Consider the following 20783-nt stretch of genomic DNA (forward strand, 5'->3'; position numbering starts at 1 on the left):
TTGTTTAAAAAGAGTTACCTTGTTACCTTGCTAGCTAACAGTTAGCTAGTAACAATGCCTTCAAAAGTAGTTCTCCACTGATACAAGATACCTAAGAGAAGTTTGGCTCGGAATGTGACTGATTGAAAAACAAAAATACATCACAAATAGCGTTATGCAATAATACCTAAAGTGCATGCATCAAATACAAACAGTCCCCAATGCAAACCTCTTTTACAAGGCAGCTATTTCGCATCTGCTACTTCTGCAAAACAAACCCAGTCTTGCATGTTAGTGTTAGCTATCCAGCTAGCTAGGCATTGCTCCAGGACAGGTTTTAGTATAGCCAAAATAATTTGATTGCCTGTTAATTTTTTTAAAAAGTTGATGTAGAGATGTGACATTTTACTAAGCGTGCCCTGATAAAAAGCTAATAAAATAGCTAAGGGTCAGATTCTGTTATATCATTAGTTAGTGTCGTGTCCGTTGATGCAGGAAAGAAGAGACAGGAAACAGTGTGTTACCCTGTGGCCTTTTATTAATGCAGAGCTCTGGAGATGTCACTTCACAACACAGTGCGAGTGAGATCTAAAGCATAACTTTGCAACAGACAGACATATTTCTCTCGCCTTGTGCCACTTCTGCTTTTGTGTTTTTCCATCTCAGCCGTCACCTCTGTTTGACCGTCTCGTACACATGTCTTCTTGCATAATCACACATATGCACGTCTAGGGCATTTCCTGTTATGTCTGGACATACAGTAATTATTTTATTTATTCAAGCATTAGTCCTATTCCATTCTGCACATTATTCTCTACTAGTGTAAGCTTAGCATTCATTTAATTTCTGAAACTCCACAATTCCCCCTTTTGATCTCTACAAAGAGATCACCAATCACACTCCTTTATTCTGGCATCTCCTGTCTCTACGTCCCTTTCCCCCTGTATCAGTGGCATCATCGTGGTACCCTCATGCACATCTTTCCTTTCTATCATAGCTGAGATTAGTCTAACCATTAACGCCCTAATACATGGAATACAGCAGCACCCGCATGTCACAGCAATTCCCGTGAATGTGGCTAATGAAACCATCAATGACACAATTAAGTCTTTCCACTGACCGAACCGGCTCACCATTCAGGATTCCAACTGGTTGTTTATGCCTGAATTCTCATGCATTTCCTCTGATAGGGTCTTCAAACCATCCAATGCTCTACTAACTGACCCATCCGGAGCGGTATTATTAGCAATGAATGTACAACACATATCCTCAAGCATAGCGCAGACACCCCCCTTTTCCGCCAACAACATGTCTAATGCCATACGATTTTGCACCGCCATCAGTGAGGTTGGTCCCAGCTGATCTCTAAGTCCTTCCACTGCATCCCTAGTCAGGTTGGCTAGCCTGAGGACATTATAATGTACATAGTTAATCCGATCCACATTTTTATTTGGAGTAATGGGGAATAATGCAGAAAGTATCGGAATATTCTCAAATCCCCCTGCTATCTGGTCTGCTAACTTATATCTGTCCGGAACTCCGCGAGGTATTCCTATTGCATCTATGTATGTGGGGGTATTCCTTGTTAAATCAAAATGGTATGCCTCTCGCTACTGTCTTGCTGCATCAGTTACCGGGTCCCTGTGTAGTTTTTTGCCTATCAGTAATAAAGGAGCTGCTAACCTGACCATGGCGCATGTCGCCTCCGAATTCTCTGGCATGTTAACAACCAAAGTCATCCTTCCACAATAATCATACAATCCTGCTCGTGCCCATGAACCCACAGACTCGTTCCCAGTGACCGTGCGGTTACACCATTCCGCCGGGATGTGCGGCAAGCGTACTTGAGGTGTGCTTGAACTTCTAACGAAGCACGTGTAGTTCCCCTCCCCCTTTTCGGGTGAAAATAGTCCTGTCCTGGTTCTGTTACTGATGGGGGGGAAAATAACGCTCAAAGTGTCACAATTCTTAGGGTTTCTTTCCTTAGTCAGGCCAATCATGCACGCATAACCCTTGGGGTCTTTTTGTGGGAATAGGGGTGCCGGGGTGGTTATAAGTCTGGGTCTTGCGGCTGCACATGCTACACATCCACCAATCTCTACCCCCATTCTTCTTCACCGTCTTGTTGTTAATGTTTTAATCCTTTCCTACTGCCATGCTATTATTTAACCCAAGCGTGACCAAACTGTAAATGGAAACACACAACACAATACACCAACAAATAATCAAACAACACAATTGTCCAGAAGTCATCACTGGTGTTCTGTTCTTCTTACTTCGGGGTCTAAGGGTGGACTACCTTGACCCTTTTGCTCCCGGGGATTATTCTGCCCCTTCCGGGTCAGGTGAGTTAGGTGATGTTTCAGCAAGGTCCCTCGCTGTCTCTTGCAGACTCCTCTGCGGTGACTCTGCGGCGGCGCACTGGCTCAGATGAAACCACGTTTCCCCTTTACCCTTCAGGCGTACGGCGTGGCTGGTTCTTTCTGTCACCTGGAATGGACCTGTCCACCTCGGCTCACTCCATTTTCTCTTTATGACTCTCAGCAGCCCCGAGTCCGTAATGGGTATCGTCTGGGTTTGTCTGCTCCCCATCCGGTCCCCCTCCTGCGTGGAGAAAGCTGAAACGATACTTTGCAATTCATTAAAGTATGATGTGTGTGTGAGATGTTTTTCTTTTCTCATTTATTGTTAAGGGTCCCTGGGGTCCTGGAAATCCTCAACCTGTCTGCAATTCAAAAGGGGTAAAACCAGTTGTTGCATTCACTGAACATCTAATTTGCATTAATGCCAAAGGTAAGGCATCAACCCAATTTAATTTTGTCTGTGCACAGATTTTGGCCACTTTGTTTTTCGCATTTAGATTCATCCTTTCCACCTTACCTTGAGACTGAGGATGATACACTGCCCCAAATGAATGTTTCAGACCCAGCATTTTCTCTAACTCCTGCAAATTGCGCGCTGTAAAATGAGTGCCATTATCTGATCTCACCTTTCTCTGAAACCCATGGTGAGGAATGTACTGGTTCACCAGGAACTTTACCACTGAAGCACTGTCTTCCCGTTTTGTTGGCCACGCTTCCGGCCACCCTGTGTAGTTGTCTACGCACATCAATTCGTACCTGTCACTGTTAAAGCTGGAGACTATGTACTGGTGAAGGTGAGCTCTTACTTCAGTTTGCTACTCCTACATGTATATCTGTCTGTGTTGAGACTAAAACAGGAGCATGTTTTTACACACACACACACACACACACACACACACACACACACACAGATATATATGAGCTGTATGTGTGGAATATTTATTCTGGTAAGCCTGTCTGTGATATGTAATATACATGGCTGTGAAATATACTGTACAGTTGTGGCTACATTTCCATAATTATTGGTGACTACTCTCTCCTTTAGAGATTACCTCAGCCAGCTCTCAGAGTCTGCAAGGCCACGCCTTCAGCCACGCCTCCCTGAGTGATGGACACCCCAGACGCCTATTGATGCACAAGCAGCTGCATATTAGCCTGTAGGTTCCACCTTCTTAGTATCAGGACTGGGTGGGAGTGTGTGTCACAGACCTATAGGTCTTCCCAGCTCCAGCTCTTGGAAGCCAGTATGCTCAGTGAGGAGTGTTCACTGCCTCAGTCACCCTGTCTCCTCATTATCAAGCTCATTATGAGGTGATTCAGGCATGGTGAGGCAGAAAACCCCTGAAAATATGCAGGGAAGTTTCCTCAGAACTTGAGCTCAGTGTTCCTGAAGTGCAGTTTGAAATGAAATAAGGCTTTTCATTTTTTCATTCATTCATTTATTCAGAATCATGTCTGACTCATGTATGACTCGGTGTTAAAGGAAAGTTTTAACACAGATTTTGTCTGGGTACACACTTTGCAAACTTCAAACTGCATGATTAGCAGACAGTATTGTAGCTATTCAAGTTTATGATCAATAATGTAAGGTAAGTGTGTGTCAACTCTGGGTGGGTCAGGGTGTGTTCTCCCCTAAACATACTTCTGACATAATGATTTGTTTAAACACTACAATTCTCTATATCCTAATAATTACTGCCACATTTTAATAACCTGTAATACACTGTAAATACAGCATTTGTAAGCTTTAAATTTACAAACATGAACAATCATACTATAGCAAATACATGATACTCATACCTGTGACATAGTGTTTTGAACAGACATTTGCTGCCACACCTGCTATTTTAGCAGGCTAAATAATCTACCTTCAGAAATGCTAATATGCTTAATTTCATGCAAGTGCTAGTGTTCCTATTTGCTTGCTGATGTGCATGGAAGCACCATATTATTATTATTATTACTATTATTATTATTACTATTATTGTTATTACTATTATTATTATTATTATTATTATTATTATTACTATTATTTTTATTATTTTTATTATTATTGAGTCAAACTGCTATCAAGTTAGCTGGTTGCTCTTAACTAGTAGTGCGAACAGGACAGGGGACTTGGGGAAGACCCAAAGGGTGAGGTTTGTGTGTGTACATTCACAAGTCCTGGTGCACAGCCACTGACATACATAAACACTGCTATCTGGATCTGGAATTTTTAACATTAATGTACAGACTATTCTTTCTCCTTAAAAAATTCATTATGGTAATAATTATGGCAGTATATGTTCCCCTGCAAACAAATGCTAGGCTGCAGGCTGCACGATGCTGCAATCAACCAGCTGATGGCAAATCCAGACAGTGTTGTTATTGTGGCAAGAGACTTATTGTAAATGCATTGCCATTAATTGAGAGTCATTTTAAAATATTTTTACTCTCCCACTGCGCATACTCCCGTTTTCATAAATTGGTAAATATACATGTTGCTGCTTGTCACACAAACTTTTGTTGTACACAAGTAATAATGAGAAAAGGACTCATCATATGTTTTATGATATAGCTAAAGCTATGCATTTATCAAGAGGATTTAACACATTACAGAACACATCTAGTTAATCCTTTCCATGATTGACCCAAGGGCAGATAGCAATTATTTAAGTGTTACTATGTTTTAATTTAATAATAAAAATGACCATATGAACCTTTTTGCTTTATATTTGTTTATATTCAGCTGCCTTTATAATGACAATTATTTATGACAATTTATGACAATGACAATTTACAATACATTTTCAGTGAGTGGTATAATTAAAGTAAAATCATTGTTAAATAAGTCTCATTCTTGTCTCAGATTCAAACACTACAAAATCTTGGTCTTTGCTTGAATGATTTTTTAATGGTCCTGACTACAACACTATCCTTTGATAAGCTTGGAAGTTGTACACTACTGTGAGAGGAAGTTACATTCAGCTAGGAAAGAACCAACAATCAAATAATATACACAGATTAAGATGGCCATTAAAGATCCCAAACTAAGATTAATGCACTAATTAATAAACTACAACTTGTTTGCAGGAGTTCATCAGTGTTTTATCATTGGCATAGGTAAAGGGGTTTTCAGGCACAAGTTAAAAAAGGCACAAGTTGTCAAAGCATAAGAATAATGACCATAATGATCATAAGAAAGCCTTTCTGAGCCAAAGATCTGAATTAACAGGGAATAACAGGAGCACTTGCAAAACTGTGCCTAAGTGTATCCAGAAAGCACTGTTGGGCTTTTGTAGGAAAAAAAGGTTACACAAAGGTTACACTGATAAAACAGTTTAATCTGAACGAAGAATCAAGACCCAGGAGCTGTAAAAGAATAAGTTAATCTCTGCATTGCTCTCTATATAGGGGGAGTTTTACAACATTGGAGTGCACAAGAAACCCGCTTTTGCCCCGACACCATTTTCACTGCCACCTGATGAAAGCAACATGCTGTATATGGGCATCTCTGCCTTCACTGTCAACTCAGCAGGCTTTGTGTAGAAAAATGCAGGAGCACTCACACTCAGAATCACAGACGACATGGTGAGTTTAAACCACTCCTTGCCATCACTGAGGGAAAGGTGTGGATGTGGTTACCTTACAAGACCAGGCTATTTAGTTAGAAGACTGATGAAGAAGACTGATAACTTTATACTGTTCTCCCAGTGCACATTAATAATCCCTTAATAGTGTAATAAATGAATGGACAAATAAATGATCAACAGTCCCTGAAAATGAAACAAACGTTTATCCTTCCAGATTCCCAGAGCCTCTCCATATCGTCTGAACACCAAGACATTTGAAGCCTTAATTCCGCAGGTATAAGAGATCACTTTCTGTATTCATCACACAAGCATGCAGAAACTGCGGATTTTATATTCTCACATAGGTTTCCTAACACAGTAGACTGAATCTTAAAGGAATAATAAGGTTTAAAGAGTAACAAATAATATGATCTCATTAGCAACACAACCATATTTAGATGAAGAATTTCCGAAAAGAACAACATTTCACATGATGATGCTTGGATGAAATGTGTTGAAAACACTGAGTTCTTTTGCTTTTGGTGCTAAAGGCACTTGCAAGTACACCTTACACAGATTGATGGTGGTAGTATGGTTGGCATTCAGTTAAATCAATTAAACTTTGGACAGGGGTAGATTTGTCCTTCATACTGTTATTCAGCACAGGTAATAGCCATTTTGGGACTTTGTATCACTTTTGGGAGGCTGCCGTGTTCTCCTTAAAGTACCCAGGTTGAAGAGTGCTGGGCCCAGGAGTATTATCACCTGCTCCTGCATTTCTGCCGATGAAATAGTGAGACGGATCCACATCCTGCCTGCTTATTGGGGACGTACTGTTCTAGCAGCTCTTCCTCATCTGTCCATGCTCATACCATGGGTTGCTGTACTGTTTCCATGCTTATGTGGTACTCTTTCCGCAGGATGCTATGGAACTTTTGGTGCTCCCTGCTCCTCTCTGGCATTTGTAGCTTGACCTTCCTGGTGATTTTTTTGCAGTCCACGTCACTTTGCCAGGAGCTTCCTTTTGCTGATTAGCAGAAGCAGGAATACCTCCTGTCCTGCCAGGCTTTTGCAGTCATATTAGGCACATTGACTGCTCCGCTCTTACCTGCTTTCTATATCTTATGTTTGGGCTACTTGTGGAAGTGACATGAAAGCAGTGTTATGTTTATGTTAGTGTGGAGTTTGATATCTTGTGGAATTTCCACCACGCTGTTAGTATCATGGCCACCCACAAATTGTTGATCATGAATGTTCTTTAATTGATTTGACTGATAAATGGTAAGTCTGACTTTTAGATCTTTGCATAATGTTTGCTCTATGTCTATCCATATTCTGTCTGATATACTAGGTTTTATCCATTTTATTCCATATTGTAGTTGATTTGCAATAATCAACTACAGTTCTGTAATGTTGTGAGTTTGATTTTATGTGATTTATTTTTCCAGTAGAATCAAGTTATGATGTTGTCCAAAGATTTTAGACAGGTTGGTGGCGCTGGAATAATTGAAAACAAACAATTTCGTTTAGGTTATATTCTCATTTTAATTATTGCAGTTTGTCCAAAGAGTATAAGGTGCAACTTTGTCCATCAATGAAGTTCGTCGCTTATTGTTTTAATAATTGGATGACTATTTATTCTGAATAACAGACAACTGGGAAGTGAATTTAATACCCAGATATGTAATATGATTGGTATTCAGGGGGATGGGGAATGTTTTTAATTGCATCATAAAGATATGCTGCTAATATATAGTATAATACACAAATATACTACTGGAGATACAATTTGACCAGTTATGTGTGATGTTCTGTGATGATCATATAGAACACCACAGACAACTGTGTGGCACATCACTGTTAAACCTCCTGATTGCAACCCGGGGCATCGTGAACTGTACAACATGACCCTCAGACAATGATCTCTGAGTGAAAACGATAAACATAATCATCTTCATATCATCACTTTCTCTTCAAGTTCAGTGGAAGAGAGGTCAGTGAAAGGGAGTTTTAATACCCTTTCCATTTTTAACTTTAATAAAAACACAGATGGAAAAATTCCAGAAAGTGAGACAGAGAAAGGAAACTAGACTTTAAAATGGTGCTGCCCTCTTGACTTACAACTGTAGATTATTGAAATTATTACAAATGTCTGACGCCAAAAGGGATTGTGTCAGTGTTTCACTACTCAGTATTGCATTTGGTAGACAGTATAAACAAGCAGACTATGGTTAAAAAAATCACAGAAATAAAGCAAACACCAATATAATCTTGAACCACCTAGTGCCAGGAAACATTAGATTACTGGAACAAAATCAGACAACTAGCAGAACAACTTTTTAACCAATGATGCAGATGCACTTTTAGTGGATTTATTTATCTGTATTTCAATCCACTAAAGTTTTTCACTTGATCTAACATTACATTTAAGACCGAAATCCTGTTACGTCTCACAGAAGATTCCACTGATCAAGCTGCTACTTACCCATCCTGGTCCTGGAGTACCTTTGCTCTGTACACTTTAGTGATGTCTTTGCTACCAACAAGCCTATTTTAATCCATCAGATAGTAACCAAACGCTCCTTTGCTGCAGAGCACAGAAATCATTCAAATTTGCAGTCAACAGATACATCTGGGCCAGATTTTGGATCAATGGACTAGGCTGGAACTGCACATATACTGTATATGCAAAATTCAAAATACGGGGAGTGGTTGGTCTCTTTTGCAATCAAATCTGAATACTATGGAATTCGTTTCACATTTGTTTAATTTGACAGATTTTAAATGGATAATGGACATCACTAGACAAAAAGGAATAAACAACTATATGAAAAGGAACAAAACCAAAAACAAAGGAAGACTTTAACACACTTGCCCAAACAAGCACTAAATCTGACAAAAATAGATCAACCAATGACATAGCTGTGAAGGAACATATTAGCCATTGTTTTCTTGTCATCAACAGTAATTTTAACTGATTGTTAACATACTGTTCAAGTCTTCAACTGATTTGCTCCCAACATACGAATGGGTACAAATATGGTTCATTACCCAGCTGCACAAATTGCTTCTGACATACTGGGCAGCTACAGGGTTCTTCTCCCGTGTGGATTCTGACATACTGGGCAGCTATGGGCTTCTTCAGTTGTGTGGATTGTCTTCTGCTCCTCCATGTGGCCTGTTTCACCAAAGCCCTTCCTGCAGTATTTGCAGCACTATGGCAAGCGGACACCCTTGTGTGAGCGTTTAGGTGCTTCTCAAGAGTCTGGGCAAGTTTGAAACACCTGCCCTAAACATCACTGACATTATTTCTTGTAGGTGATTAGCCACGTGTTTCTCTAGTCACAAGTACTTTTTGATTTATTTGGTTTTTTAAATAGGTAATTTTATATATAATGGCAACAAATGACATTTTAAGTTTTATGACAAAACGTGCAAACAAGCTGGCCTGAGAGGTGTGTAGCGGGATATGACTCAGTGCATCTCTGGTGCTGCTTTTGATGAGTACAGTGTCATGAGTGTGTCTGTCCAGCGGTGCAAAGAGGGGATACAGCAAGGCATGGCATGGTGTTTATTCATTCGTTTGCATAGAAAATGACGCCTTTTCACATTGTGGAACTACAAATATGGCGGTCTTTTTTGTGCGGCGTAGTAAAGACATATGTTGTGGAATTTTGAACAAACAGCAAGTCAGACGTGATTAAGAGAGTAATTTAATAAGAAAAAGAATAAAATAAATGTTTGGCTCTCCTCAGGTAGGGAGCCCCGAGTATACAAAACCGTGGCTAGTTATACTACTCCTGTGCTGTCTTTAACCAATCATCTTTTCTTAAGCAGCTCTTCTTTCCTTTGTTGCTGTGGCTATAAGCCAATCAGCTCTCAGCTTGTTTTTTTCCACAAACCAACCCAAACTGTCTCCAAACAGTGTGGGTTGTGTGTCAAGTTGACCTTGATGTTAACAGTTCCTGATACATGTTCAACTTAATCAGCAACAGGCGGATATAAATGTGCAAACAGCATTATTAATTTAAGAACACAAGGATCAGTGTGATTTTATATGAATCACATAATACATAGTTTCGTATCATTTTCCATCACACGTAAAAACAGAGTCTCACCGTATTGTCGGGCAGGAGGATCTGGACTCATTTATTACTTAATATCTTACCCCATCTAGCGGTCATTAGAGGTTAGTCTTGAATTGATTTCTGTCGTGCAATATTTTAGATATAAATGTTTACATTTTCTATTACAGAACACGGCAAAGTATAGTCAACCAGTTCTAACCTTTTGAGAAAAACTTTAACTTCAAAGTAGGTGAATCTATTTACTTAGATTGAACCAATCGGATCACAGTTTATTTACATAGCATCAATGCTTTGAGTGCTTTAGATATAAGGACATCATGGCGATCTTTCTGCTCACACCTCAGTCAGTCTAGAATTCTGTACTATGTGTTTCTATAGCTTCCAACTTTCACGAGTTTCTTGAATCTGTGGAGAAAAGTGCAGACTCAGGTACTTTCTTATTTGTGAACATTTATACATTTTATGTAATTTTTTTATCATCTATAATGTTTCATTACTTTTCATTTATAGATATAAGGACACAAAAACAGTTCATATACTCAATGAATTGTTACAAGATAATCTTTTCTAGAGAATGTTTACCATTTGTTAAAAGACTGATTTATTTCTAAAGGTTTATGCAGTTTGTTAATTTGTCACATGGAGGCAGAAGGGGTGAATCTGATATACCCCTCTTCCATCATCAACTATTCATCGAGTCCTCCAGTGGAGCTTGTACAACCAAAGAAACGCATACAGCGGTCACCGGCGGTTCTAAGTTACATCTAAAGAGGTCTAGGCCTATACACACTGTTCCACCTGAGGTAATAAAATGTTTTGGGGTAAAGGTATTTTCATGAGGCGATCTGTGATCTAATTATAATAGGCTTTGAAGCTCTCTGCAACAGGTGCAGAGTGGTGCAAGACTGTGTTTGAAAGCATAAAGAGGAATAATGTTTCTGGGGTATCTCAAGGCCTTTTTGGGTCTGTAAGTGCAGAGCAGAGGCTCTGATGCAGGTGGTTTCAAGGCCTCTGTGGAAGTCTACGGCAGATGACTCTGGACTGTTCCCGTGAGAAATAGCTTCCTAAGTATTGGGAAAGATCCCGGCTTTTAAAAGACGTGAAAGCCTCTTCGAGAGTTCTGTGGCTAAGCAAGGTTCATTATCTTACCATAAGAGCAGGGTGATACTGACCTGCAACATCATCTTGCAGGTGTTTGATGGTATGAGTTGAGATCATCTTTGTTAAAAACAAAAAAAACAACAACAAAAAAAAAAAACAGGAAAATCTTCCAATAGGATATACTGGGGTCAAGCTTCAATTTGTACAATGATAGATCTCAATTTGCATATATTGAATAATGTATGGTTGAACACAGTGGTGGAGATTTCAAACACCAGTATGTAGAGAAGGTGTGGCAATCACATAATCAGTTGTGAAAACTGGATAAAAATGTGTGTTCCTTGTGTGATTATTAGACATATTCTGGACTATGCCTCGTTTGTATGTAACGCTGAGCTCAAAATAAATAATGGACCTACTACTCTCTTCAATTAATTCTTGAGTCTGCATCTTTATTTTCTGTTTAAAGAGGACTTAATAAAATTACTGGAATGTGGGCAATATCTAGTAACACAGTGCCGAGTCTGCTAAACGTAGATCCCAGCCTTTTATATGGCCTCTTCCCTTTAATTCTACTGACTATAATTAATGTAAACCTTGTCGATTCTGGTGTTTGCTGTATAGAGGTAGCGAAAACTTTGCTAAAACAATGAAAAATATGCATCCTGTGAAAAGTTTATTGAACAATATAACATTGTTCCTTACCCAGAGCCATAACACGTCATTGATGGAAATCACACTGATGTGAGGGCGGTATGGGCCAACTCAACTGTATTTCCTGATTGTTTTATTCTGCAGGAGGATGTGGTCCAAATATTTAAAAAATCACAGGTTTGTTTAAGAGGACATAGTCGAACAGTTTGGGCTTACTGTTATTTTAATACTAGTGGTAACTATTAGTAAATACAACAATCTGACCATCCTCATACTGCATTGAGTGCTGTGCAGCTAACAAAGATGATAAAGGGTAGAAACCGAAAGGTATGAGAAGGGATGAAAAGTAGTAATGAAGTTTGGAAAGTAATGTCGTTCCTAAATACCCAGTCAGTTAGTTTTAAAGTTAAACATTCAAACATAACATGAAGAGTCAGCCTTCAGAATTAGTTAAAGAGAATAGCTGGTCCCATCCTTTATTGCCGGTTAACCTTAACAAACATTATTGAGGCACCCTTCGTGAAGGTCTAACTGTCAAACAGAGAACCCATATTTTTATACACTTTTCAGAAGTGGTTATGTATTCACCCCACCTTCCTTTACATATTAGTGTTTGCATTCACCACCATTACATCTGAACCACACAGTAGTCAATATATGCAAACTGCTATTCAATACCCACACCAGTTGGAAGCCATTACCACTACATTCCAAGAGAAGATTTGTATTAGCCTTGTCCTAAAGAAGATTGTTTTTCTATATGGTCCTGAGCCTGGTGGAGAGTTCATATATCTTACCCTGAGGTCCACCAAAAGCCTACGCAGGATCCTTTACTGAAGCCTGAAGCCCTGTATGTAAGTCATTCTGAAAGGACACAGAATCTCTAAACTCCCTTATGTTTTATGTTATTAATCTGTCCAATGCACTGTTAGGCCTCTTTTCCCTGTAAACACGCATGTTATTACCTCAGTAATAACAGGGACCACCTCTTGTAAAGAATTTATTGCATTTGAAAGTATGGAAATGTGGTCAAAGGTGATGCTAGAAACATCTCCCTTTAAAGGTTAGAAAAGGATATGGAAAGGTGGCTACATGCTTAAAAGCTAAAATGTTACATGTAACTAAACTGTGAGAGATGCCTTTATAAAGAACAGTGTGTGAATCTACAGGGGATGCAGTGGCTGATGTGATCGTGCGTCTGCTATGATAGCGAGGCGAGGTTATTATATTGTGGCTTGTATGTAGTTCAAATGAAATTAAGGAATGGTCTGAGATGGCATCCGACTGGGGTAGTCTGACTATGTTCTCCGTGTCCACCGTATGTCAATAGTAAGTCAAGCGCATGTCCATCAGAGTGTGTGGGTTCTCTTATACATTGGATGAAACCAATTGATTCTGATATACAGCTAAAGGCCAATCTCAAAGGGTCTTGGGCATTATCAAGGTGAATATTGAAATCACAAAAAATAATGGCTCTTTCTACAAAAGTGACTAGATTAGAAAGGAAATCTGAAAATTCCTTAATAAATTCTGAGTAGGGCCGTGGTGGCCTATAGATACCAAATAGTGAAACAGGCTGGGTGGGCTTCATATCGCTGGCTACATCATTCATTTTAGAAAAAAAAACAAAATTTCCCCTTTTTTCCTCAATTATCCTGTTATCTTCAATTCCCTGCTCTAGAGCGATTACTCACGTAATACTAGTCAGAGTTTTAGGGTGCCCCAAAAGGGTGCATTAGGTGCATTAAAGTTACTAATAAAGACATCAGAATATTCCCTGTCTTTCAAGTAGAAAATAAATCAGAATACCACAGAAATGTATTTGCTATTAAGTAACCTAGAGCCTTAAAGATTATTTTGGACTTCAGTGGACGTAAGAACAATAGCAGGTAAATAAACTTTATTTATTTATTTATTCCTTAATATGGCATTCTCTAAAATGATGTAAATACATTGAAAATATGCAGTACAAGTGCAGTAAAATAATTCAATGTTGTACTTCTTCTTCTTCAAAGCAGAGCATTGGGTACTTAATACCATTGAACTGTGTCAAATCAATGTGCCCTATTACCATTGAATTTTTACTATTACTATTACAACAGTAATGTAAATAATGTGATACAAATAGTTAATGAAGTACAAATTCATGAAACTCACATGCTGCTAGTATGTTAAAAGTTATAAATGTAAATGACAATTAATTATTCATACTGTTGTTGGTGGGGAATTCAGTAGATTGACTGATTTAAACAACTCCCAAAGTATTTGCATAACCTGAAACACACATTATGAAGACTTCCATTAAAATTACATTTATTTCAAGATTAGACTAGGAATGGAAAGAAGTACAATGTAAGAAAAAATCAAATAGGTCCTCTGAAAAAGCTGAAATTGTCAGTCATGTAAAGCTTTTACAAGATGAAGCATAATGTCATGGAATGTTAGCCTCCCTCGAGTCATGTGGTTTGGCCTGCCACGTTCAGTGGGAGGGCTGTGTTTGCAACCACACCTGCACCTTGTTCGTCTCAATGTATATAAACCCGTGTTAAAGTGTACAGGGTGTTGGTCATTGTCGGTGTAATGTCTGAATGTAACATGTTTATGTTAGATGTATTCTTGTGTATCATGTTTGTTTAACTTCATTTGTTTCAGGTCCATGTTTATTGTTTCTAATACGTGAGTGCCACTGTCATTTATGTTAATAAATGTTCGTCCCAGTCGGTGGAGTCTGTGCGTCCTGCCCCTCGCCCTATGGCACTCGGGCCGCCACACGTAATCACAGTGCATTATTTCTTTATTATATTAAACTTTTGTACTGGTGTTAAAGCAGGCCAAATATTATACATTGATTCATATACTAAGTACTAAAAGTGTTATACATTGATTGATGCGGAGAAAACTATACATCAACTTTTTTATGGCTACTAAATAAAGGTACAATACTGAGCCTGATAAGTATAAACATTTTAAACAGCTTTTTATCGTTTAGGGTTTTTTTTTCCTTTTGTGCAAGTCTAAATTAGTCCACTGGGACAATGACACACAAACACTAACACCAACACATCAATGGTCCCTCAATTTAGAGTATTTTTTATTTGAAATGGAGCCGAACTGAGCATGACAACACTGGGATGGAGCAGCGGGTAGGAGAGCCTCATCTTCAGCGTTGCTTGGAGGTGCTCTCCATGGAAGTGATGGCCCAGGGGTGGAAGAATGCCATTCTGGTGGAGAAGGTGGGGTGCCAATGAGACAGGTGTGTCATGCCTGCAGAAGACACTGTCAGAGGCAGATAAGCAGAAGGACAAGGTGAAGTAACATAGCTCAAGGTCCCTACTTAACTGCACCATTTAGAAAGCATGCATAACTTAAAGATAGTTGTGAAAGCCTGAAGGTCTACAACAGGCAGTAATGAACTTTTCTAAACTGGATTTATGGGTTTTACATTGCGCAGAGGCTGAACGATTTTTAATTTCGACCTTTTGTCAGTGTGTTTACAGTATTTACTTACTGTAGCCCAGTCCTTGAATGAAGTATTTCAAGGCTTCTGCCAGCTTGCCAGGCTATAAGGTAAGAACAGGACACAATAGATTACACAGTGCATCACTCAGTTTGAATGCAAGAGCATTATTTTAATGGGTAACGACAGACCTGATCAAGCTGTGGTAGACCTCCACAGTCAGCCATCTTCATGAGGGACAACATGAAGGACAATGTTATTCACCACAAGTTCATCACAAAGTTCTAGATTTATAAGCCCCCAGTGACATATAATGACTTCTGCATTTATAATGAGAGTCAAATAAAAAAAGCAAAACATAACATTTTAAGTATCGCTTTGCTGAGGTTTGAAGGTCACTAACTTTGAGGAGGGTTGTCTTTGAGGGATTCATTTTGGAATTGCAGTCAACCTACGACGGAAAACACAAACATTTGCACGCAGGCTCCCAGGTACATATAGAAGTTTGATTTGAATGCTGGGTTGGATTTTGAATGTTGTTTTTAAACTTCTGCATGTAAAACAAGCTGTACATACCACAGCATCCACCACAGGAGAGTCATCTCCTACCACCAGAAGAGTGTGACACCTACAGCAACAAAACCTTTCAGGCATGTGGTGGCACAGGGGCATTTTACATCAAAAAATAACATGGAATAAGGATAAAAGAGAAACAGTTTCTCACTTACTTTAGAGTCTTTCTACCCAGAGAAGTTCTCTTAATGTTCAGTTTACTTCGGCTGAAAATTGATCAGATCTAATAAGACTGGGAGCTGTTCATATGACAAACAAGTCTAGAAGCAGAGAGCTCAGAAGATTCCATAGAATGCAGATGTCAGTCATACCTGTTGTAGGACTTCATAAAATGCAGAAGGTTGGTCTGGTTAATCCTTTTGCTGATGTTGTGACGGAAGGTCTTTACAAATTCTGCCTTCTTCTTAATCTCCTCCTGCCACGGTGCCATAAAGGAGTCAGTCCAAGACACAATCAGTCACAAAACATTAAAACTTGATGTGAATATGAATTTAAATGTCTCTTCCTCTATATGCACAGTCTGCACAGGCACTCGAGACAGAAATGTATAATAAAAGGAATATGTAAAAAAAAAAAAAAACATTGTTGACCTTTTGATGGACAATAATGTAGGCATCTGGTTCTTTAGTTACGAAAAGGACACAGTCTAAATTCAGGACAGCTCATTTGGAACACTCATCTTTAGTAATAAGGCATTTAACTTTTAAATATTCTAGTTCAGTGTTTAGTGACCCAGTCCACAGTACACATGAAATGGCCCACATGTTTATTCTAACCCAGCCCAGTACAACTGTACCAGGTGTTCATTTTCCTAATGGCTTGGTTTAGGAGCTAGGATGATGTTGTCAGGAGCTGGGATAGAGGGAAAATGTGGGATGTCAGATGTATCACAAGGACTGGGTTGACAAGTACTGCTCAATAATACATACAATATACATTTCATTTTAGGCGTTATTTCGTACCTGACCGAACAGGTGGGAGATGACAACACTGGGGGGACCAAGGGCCCAGCTGGAAATCTGTGGAAAGTGTGGGTTGATCTTTAGTGGCTGGAGTACACATAAGCTTTGATCAAATACATTACTTTATTAAAAGAGGCTTGACACTGTTCTAAGGATCCTAAAAGAATAAAAATATAGGGTCGATTGTCACCATATGATTGGCATGAAAGGTTAACTGGAAACTGCAGAAAACTAAGAGTAATATGCTGAGAACTATTTGTTATCACATTGAAAGTTATATGGATTCAGTGAACAGCCAAGACACAGGGAACAAGACAGTTTAAATACATGAAGTAATAAGAGTTAAACAAGACAGGTGCAAATAATAAGGAGCGGAGAAAATGAAGCTAAGGAACGGAACCACAACAAGGAAGTAAAGCAAAACAAAAGACATGAGACAGGGAAACCATAGACATGGACGCTAGGTGGGACCAGCTAAACGACATAATTGTAGAGATACAGGGATCGTGATGATTAAGCAGGGTGTTAACAGAATGATAATTACTATTGCATTAGACTGTGATACCTTGGATGCTGCCCGGTCTGCCCAGCCCTCTGCCTGAGCATTAATGTTCATCAGGACAAGGCCCTCAACCAAGTCTGGGTACTTCAACTGCAAGACATTTATGCATGAGCAGTCAAAGGGAGATGAACCTTCAGGGCAAAATTACTTACTATATGTCAAACTGTTGTAGTTAAATGAGCAATTAAGAGTCTCCATATTTGGCATTCTTGCACTTTACATTGCACTTAGAAAAAGGTTTGTTTACATGTGCAAGCAGAGGAACAATAGTGAAGTGTCAGTATTCTGGAGAGTTGATGTCTAGCTAGCTTGACAGTGTAATGATTAGGATTATGCTGCAAGTATCAACACTTTGTTACAAAGCAAGAATTTCACCAAGGAGTAATCCTTGTTTGATCATTGTGTTAAAATCTATTGGGAAGAAAGACAGTGCTACAACTCACAGCGAACCGTGTGAGGATGTTTGCTCCTGCTCCAACACCCATTCCAATAACACTCTTAATTCTGTGGAGAGAAAAAAATGTACATAACTTTAAACCATTAAAGCGCAAGGTTTCAGATTAGAACAAGGATTGACAGTTTAATCTCAGAGTAAATGGCTAATCTGGTTCACTCACTTAAAATGCTTGAGCACAATTGGGAGGGTCTCGGAGAGCTTGTCCATTGAGGGATATGTGAATCTACAGGAAAAAATTGCCCTGAGTGAGTTATAATTCTAAGGGACGCCACTGATTCTTCAGGATTTGAACCTGCTAAACCTAGCTATGATGTACTGGGAGCCACAGCCATCAATGTAGCATATGAACGCTAAGAAAAAAGTTCATGAAAGAAACCCTGGTGCATGACAAGCCGGTGCCAGCTAGACATGCTGACAGTCAGGGCCTCCAGATGTTAGTTTAGGTGGGCACCAACACCATGGCATAGAGTCGTCCTGTCTGACTGCCAGGAAGGAGTGGTCTGAGGGCAGACGGAGGGCTATGGAGTAGGTTCTGATAAATATACATTCTGGAAAAAATTGTATGGGGTAGCTGAAGGTCACATTTTAGATTAGATTTAACCTTGGAATGTCTTTCAGCCCCTGAAAGAACATTGTGGCATATGGTGCACTCACGCTCACCCTGCAGGGAAGGTGCTGGCACCCTCATGTTGCCCAGGAGCGTTGACCTGACACACGGCAAAGTGTCGCATGATTTCCTGCATGTCCTCATCATAGAAAAGAACGTCGAAGCAAGTTTTGTCTGCAGACATGCATTCCAGGGTCATTACAACACAATAAATGATGCTTATGCTAAGTTTTAGACTTTAGAGCAATCAGCTACGTGCCACAAGCAACAGTATCAGAGTCTTACGGTTCATTCCGATGTCATGGTAGGTGAGGATGACCGGTCGGTTATCCCTGGGGATACCTGCCATGGTGCAGCATACAGTGCCAAAGGGGGTCTCCACATTGTCCTCCTATAAGACCCAGGTGGAGTATAAAGGTCTAGGTCTAGATGTATAAGAAAAACCTCTAAAAAGAGGTCTGATTCCACTGCAGTGGTTTTGTGTGTCAGGACATTACTCTGTCACACTTAGAACTACTTCTGTGGAATGAGCCTCTTATCACGAGGAATGTCAATCATTTATTTATTATTTATCATTAACCAAGTTAATTTGTTTACAAAAGATCATGTTTGACTCAGAAGACACATGACAGTGCTTGAAAACATGCTTTATGGGTAAAAGCTTTAGCCTATTGAAACATCTGTGAAAAGGTAGTGCTACTTACCACAACTTGACCCCAAAATGCCCCCTTAAAATCCTTCAGACAAAACACAGAGAAAAATAGATTTTGGAGTGGTAACATTTCATTCTGGATGTGAAAAGATCCATCCCATAGACTTTATTCTATTAACAGTACTCAATGTCTGAAAATACAGCCTTATTTTACCGGACACAACGGGTCCATACAAAAGGCATCATCAGATGTTTCTTCATCATCCTCCAATAGAGGGTTATAGAGGGCCTGGGGGTTAAGAAGCAAAAATTCTCAGTACAAAGTTAGATAAAACTTGGTTGTAAGGTAGTATTAAACAAGTATTCTCTTTTTAAAACATTTGCCCAACCTACCCTTTTTGCCATTATCCCAAAAGTTGACGAGCAAATATTCCTCGCTAAATCGATTCCCTGTCTGAATACCGTCTGCATTGCTGGTGCCACTGTAAGGGTCGTTTCCTTTTGGTCACAGAGATTCAGTACAGACTTATTTGGATATTAGGCTGTGCAGTTCCAATTTAGAATATTTGCAGCTCTCCTGTAATAGTAATATTATGACATCACTAAAATACTTTTGAGCAGTTTAATGACAGATTCCCTAAAATCTATATGACAAGAACACCATGCCACTTTTTAATGCTTGATGAAGTATGTTTTGGATGTTACAGCTGTTTTTCTGACAGACCTTCTCTGTTTGAAATGCATCAAAATGATCCCTAAGAGACTAAAGATTCCACTGTACCTTGTTCTGTAAAATTCAGTAGTAATCCACCACCTATGGTTAGGTTTAATTCACCCTATTGTCTCCCAACCTTTGAACTGCTGAAGTGTGTCAAGTGAAATAACATATAGATGCTTGCGCTCACCTTTAAAATAGATGTAGTGATGTCATAGCCATTGTGACGTCATAGACATTGTGATGTTACTACAGGGTTGCGCTGACATTTTGGTCATTGGGAAAATAAGTCAAAAGTTTAAAAAATATGTGAAATCCCTATTTTTAGCGGCAGCTGAGTACGTAGCTGAAAGATGGGTACAGTTATATAGACATTTATTACAGTTTTCCAATACAACACGAAGTCCCTCCATGCAGGCACTACATGGGTTTTTGATAAAGATCAAGACATTAACTGTAATACAGAGAGAGGTCGGTAGAGTAGGCAAAACTGTCATCAAGTAAAATTACTGTTACTTTAAAATAATAACTACTGAAGTAGAAGTAAAAGTAGTCATTTAAATTATTACTTAAGTAAAAGTAAGAAAGTATCTGTTACAAGAATACTCAAGTAGCAAGTTACTTCACTGGAACTCATTTAATAGCAGTTTAATGCCATTGAACTGTGTCAAATCAATGTGCCCTATTACCATTGAATTTTTACTATTACTATTACAACAGTAATGTAAATAATGTGATACAAATAGTTAATGAAGTACAAATTCATGAAACTCACATGCTACTAGTATGTTAAAAGTTATAAATGTAAATGACAATTAATTATTCATACTGTTGTTGGTGGGGAATTCAGTGGATTGACTGATTTAAACAACTCCCAAAGTATTTGCATAACCTGAAACACACATTATGAAGACTTCCATTAAAATTAAATTTATTTCAAGATTAGACTAGGAATGGAAAGAAGTACAATGTAAGAAAGAATTAAATAGGTCCTCTGAAAAAGCTGAAATTGTCAGTCATGTAAAGCTTTTACAAGATGAAGCATAATGTCATGGAATG

General features: G+C 39.0%; 1 protein-coding gene and 1 long non-coding RNA gene across 2 annotated transcripts; both read right to left on the bottom strand.

The window, feature by feature from the left end:
- Positions 1-15922: 15922 nt before the first annotated feature.
- Positions 15923-16790, bottom strand: LOC145655664 (uncharacterized). Its single transcript, XR_014121666.1, has 3 exons — positions 16732-16790; positions 16081-16184; positions 15923-15975 (listed from the first exon to the last, which is right to left on the bottom strand). It is a non-coding gene; the product is annotated as an uncharacterized LOC145655664 (long non-coding RNA).
- Positions 16791-16879: 89 nt separating this feature from the next.
- On the bottom strand, positions 16880-18868 carry LOC145655655 (protein NDRG1-like). The gene is made up of 6 exons (XM_081709150.1): positions 18643-18868; positions 18411-18531; positions 17911-17973; positions 17737-17797; positions 17297-17383; positions 16880-16888 (listed from the first exon to the last, which is right to left on the bottom strand). Exons 1-6 carry the CDS (start codon positions 18704-18706, stop codon positions 16880-16882), a joined length of 405 nt encoding a protein of 134 aa, XP_081565276.1. The 5' UTR covers positions 18707-18868.
- Between the last annotated feature and the right edge of the window lie 1915 nt (positions 18869-20783).

The sequence above is a fragment of the Electrophorus electricus genome, unplaced genomic scaffold (assembly GCF_041902795.1).
Source record: "Electrophorus electricus isolate QZ-2024a unplaced genomic scaffold, ASM4190279v1 Scaffold31, whole genome shotgun sequence".
Lineage (NCBI taxonomy): Eukaryota > Metazoa > Chordata > Actinopteri > Gymnotiformes > Gymnotidae > Electrophorus > Electrophorus electricus.

Coding starts and splice junctions, on each gene's coding strand:
- LOC145655655 (XM_081709150.1), bottom strand. CDS start 18,706: ATGGCAGGTATCCCCAGGGATAACCGACCGGTCATCCTCACCTACCAT. Junction 17,798..17,910: donor ATTGTGCTCAAGCATTTTAA/GTGAGTGAACCA, acceptor TTCTCTCCACAG/AATTAAGAGTGTTATTGGAA. Junction 17,384..17,736: donor ACATCCTCACACGGTTCGCT/GTGAGTTGTAGC, acceptor AATGTCTTGCAG/TTGAAGTACCCAGACTTGGT.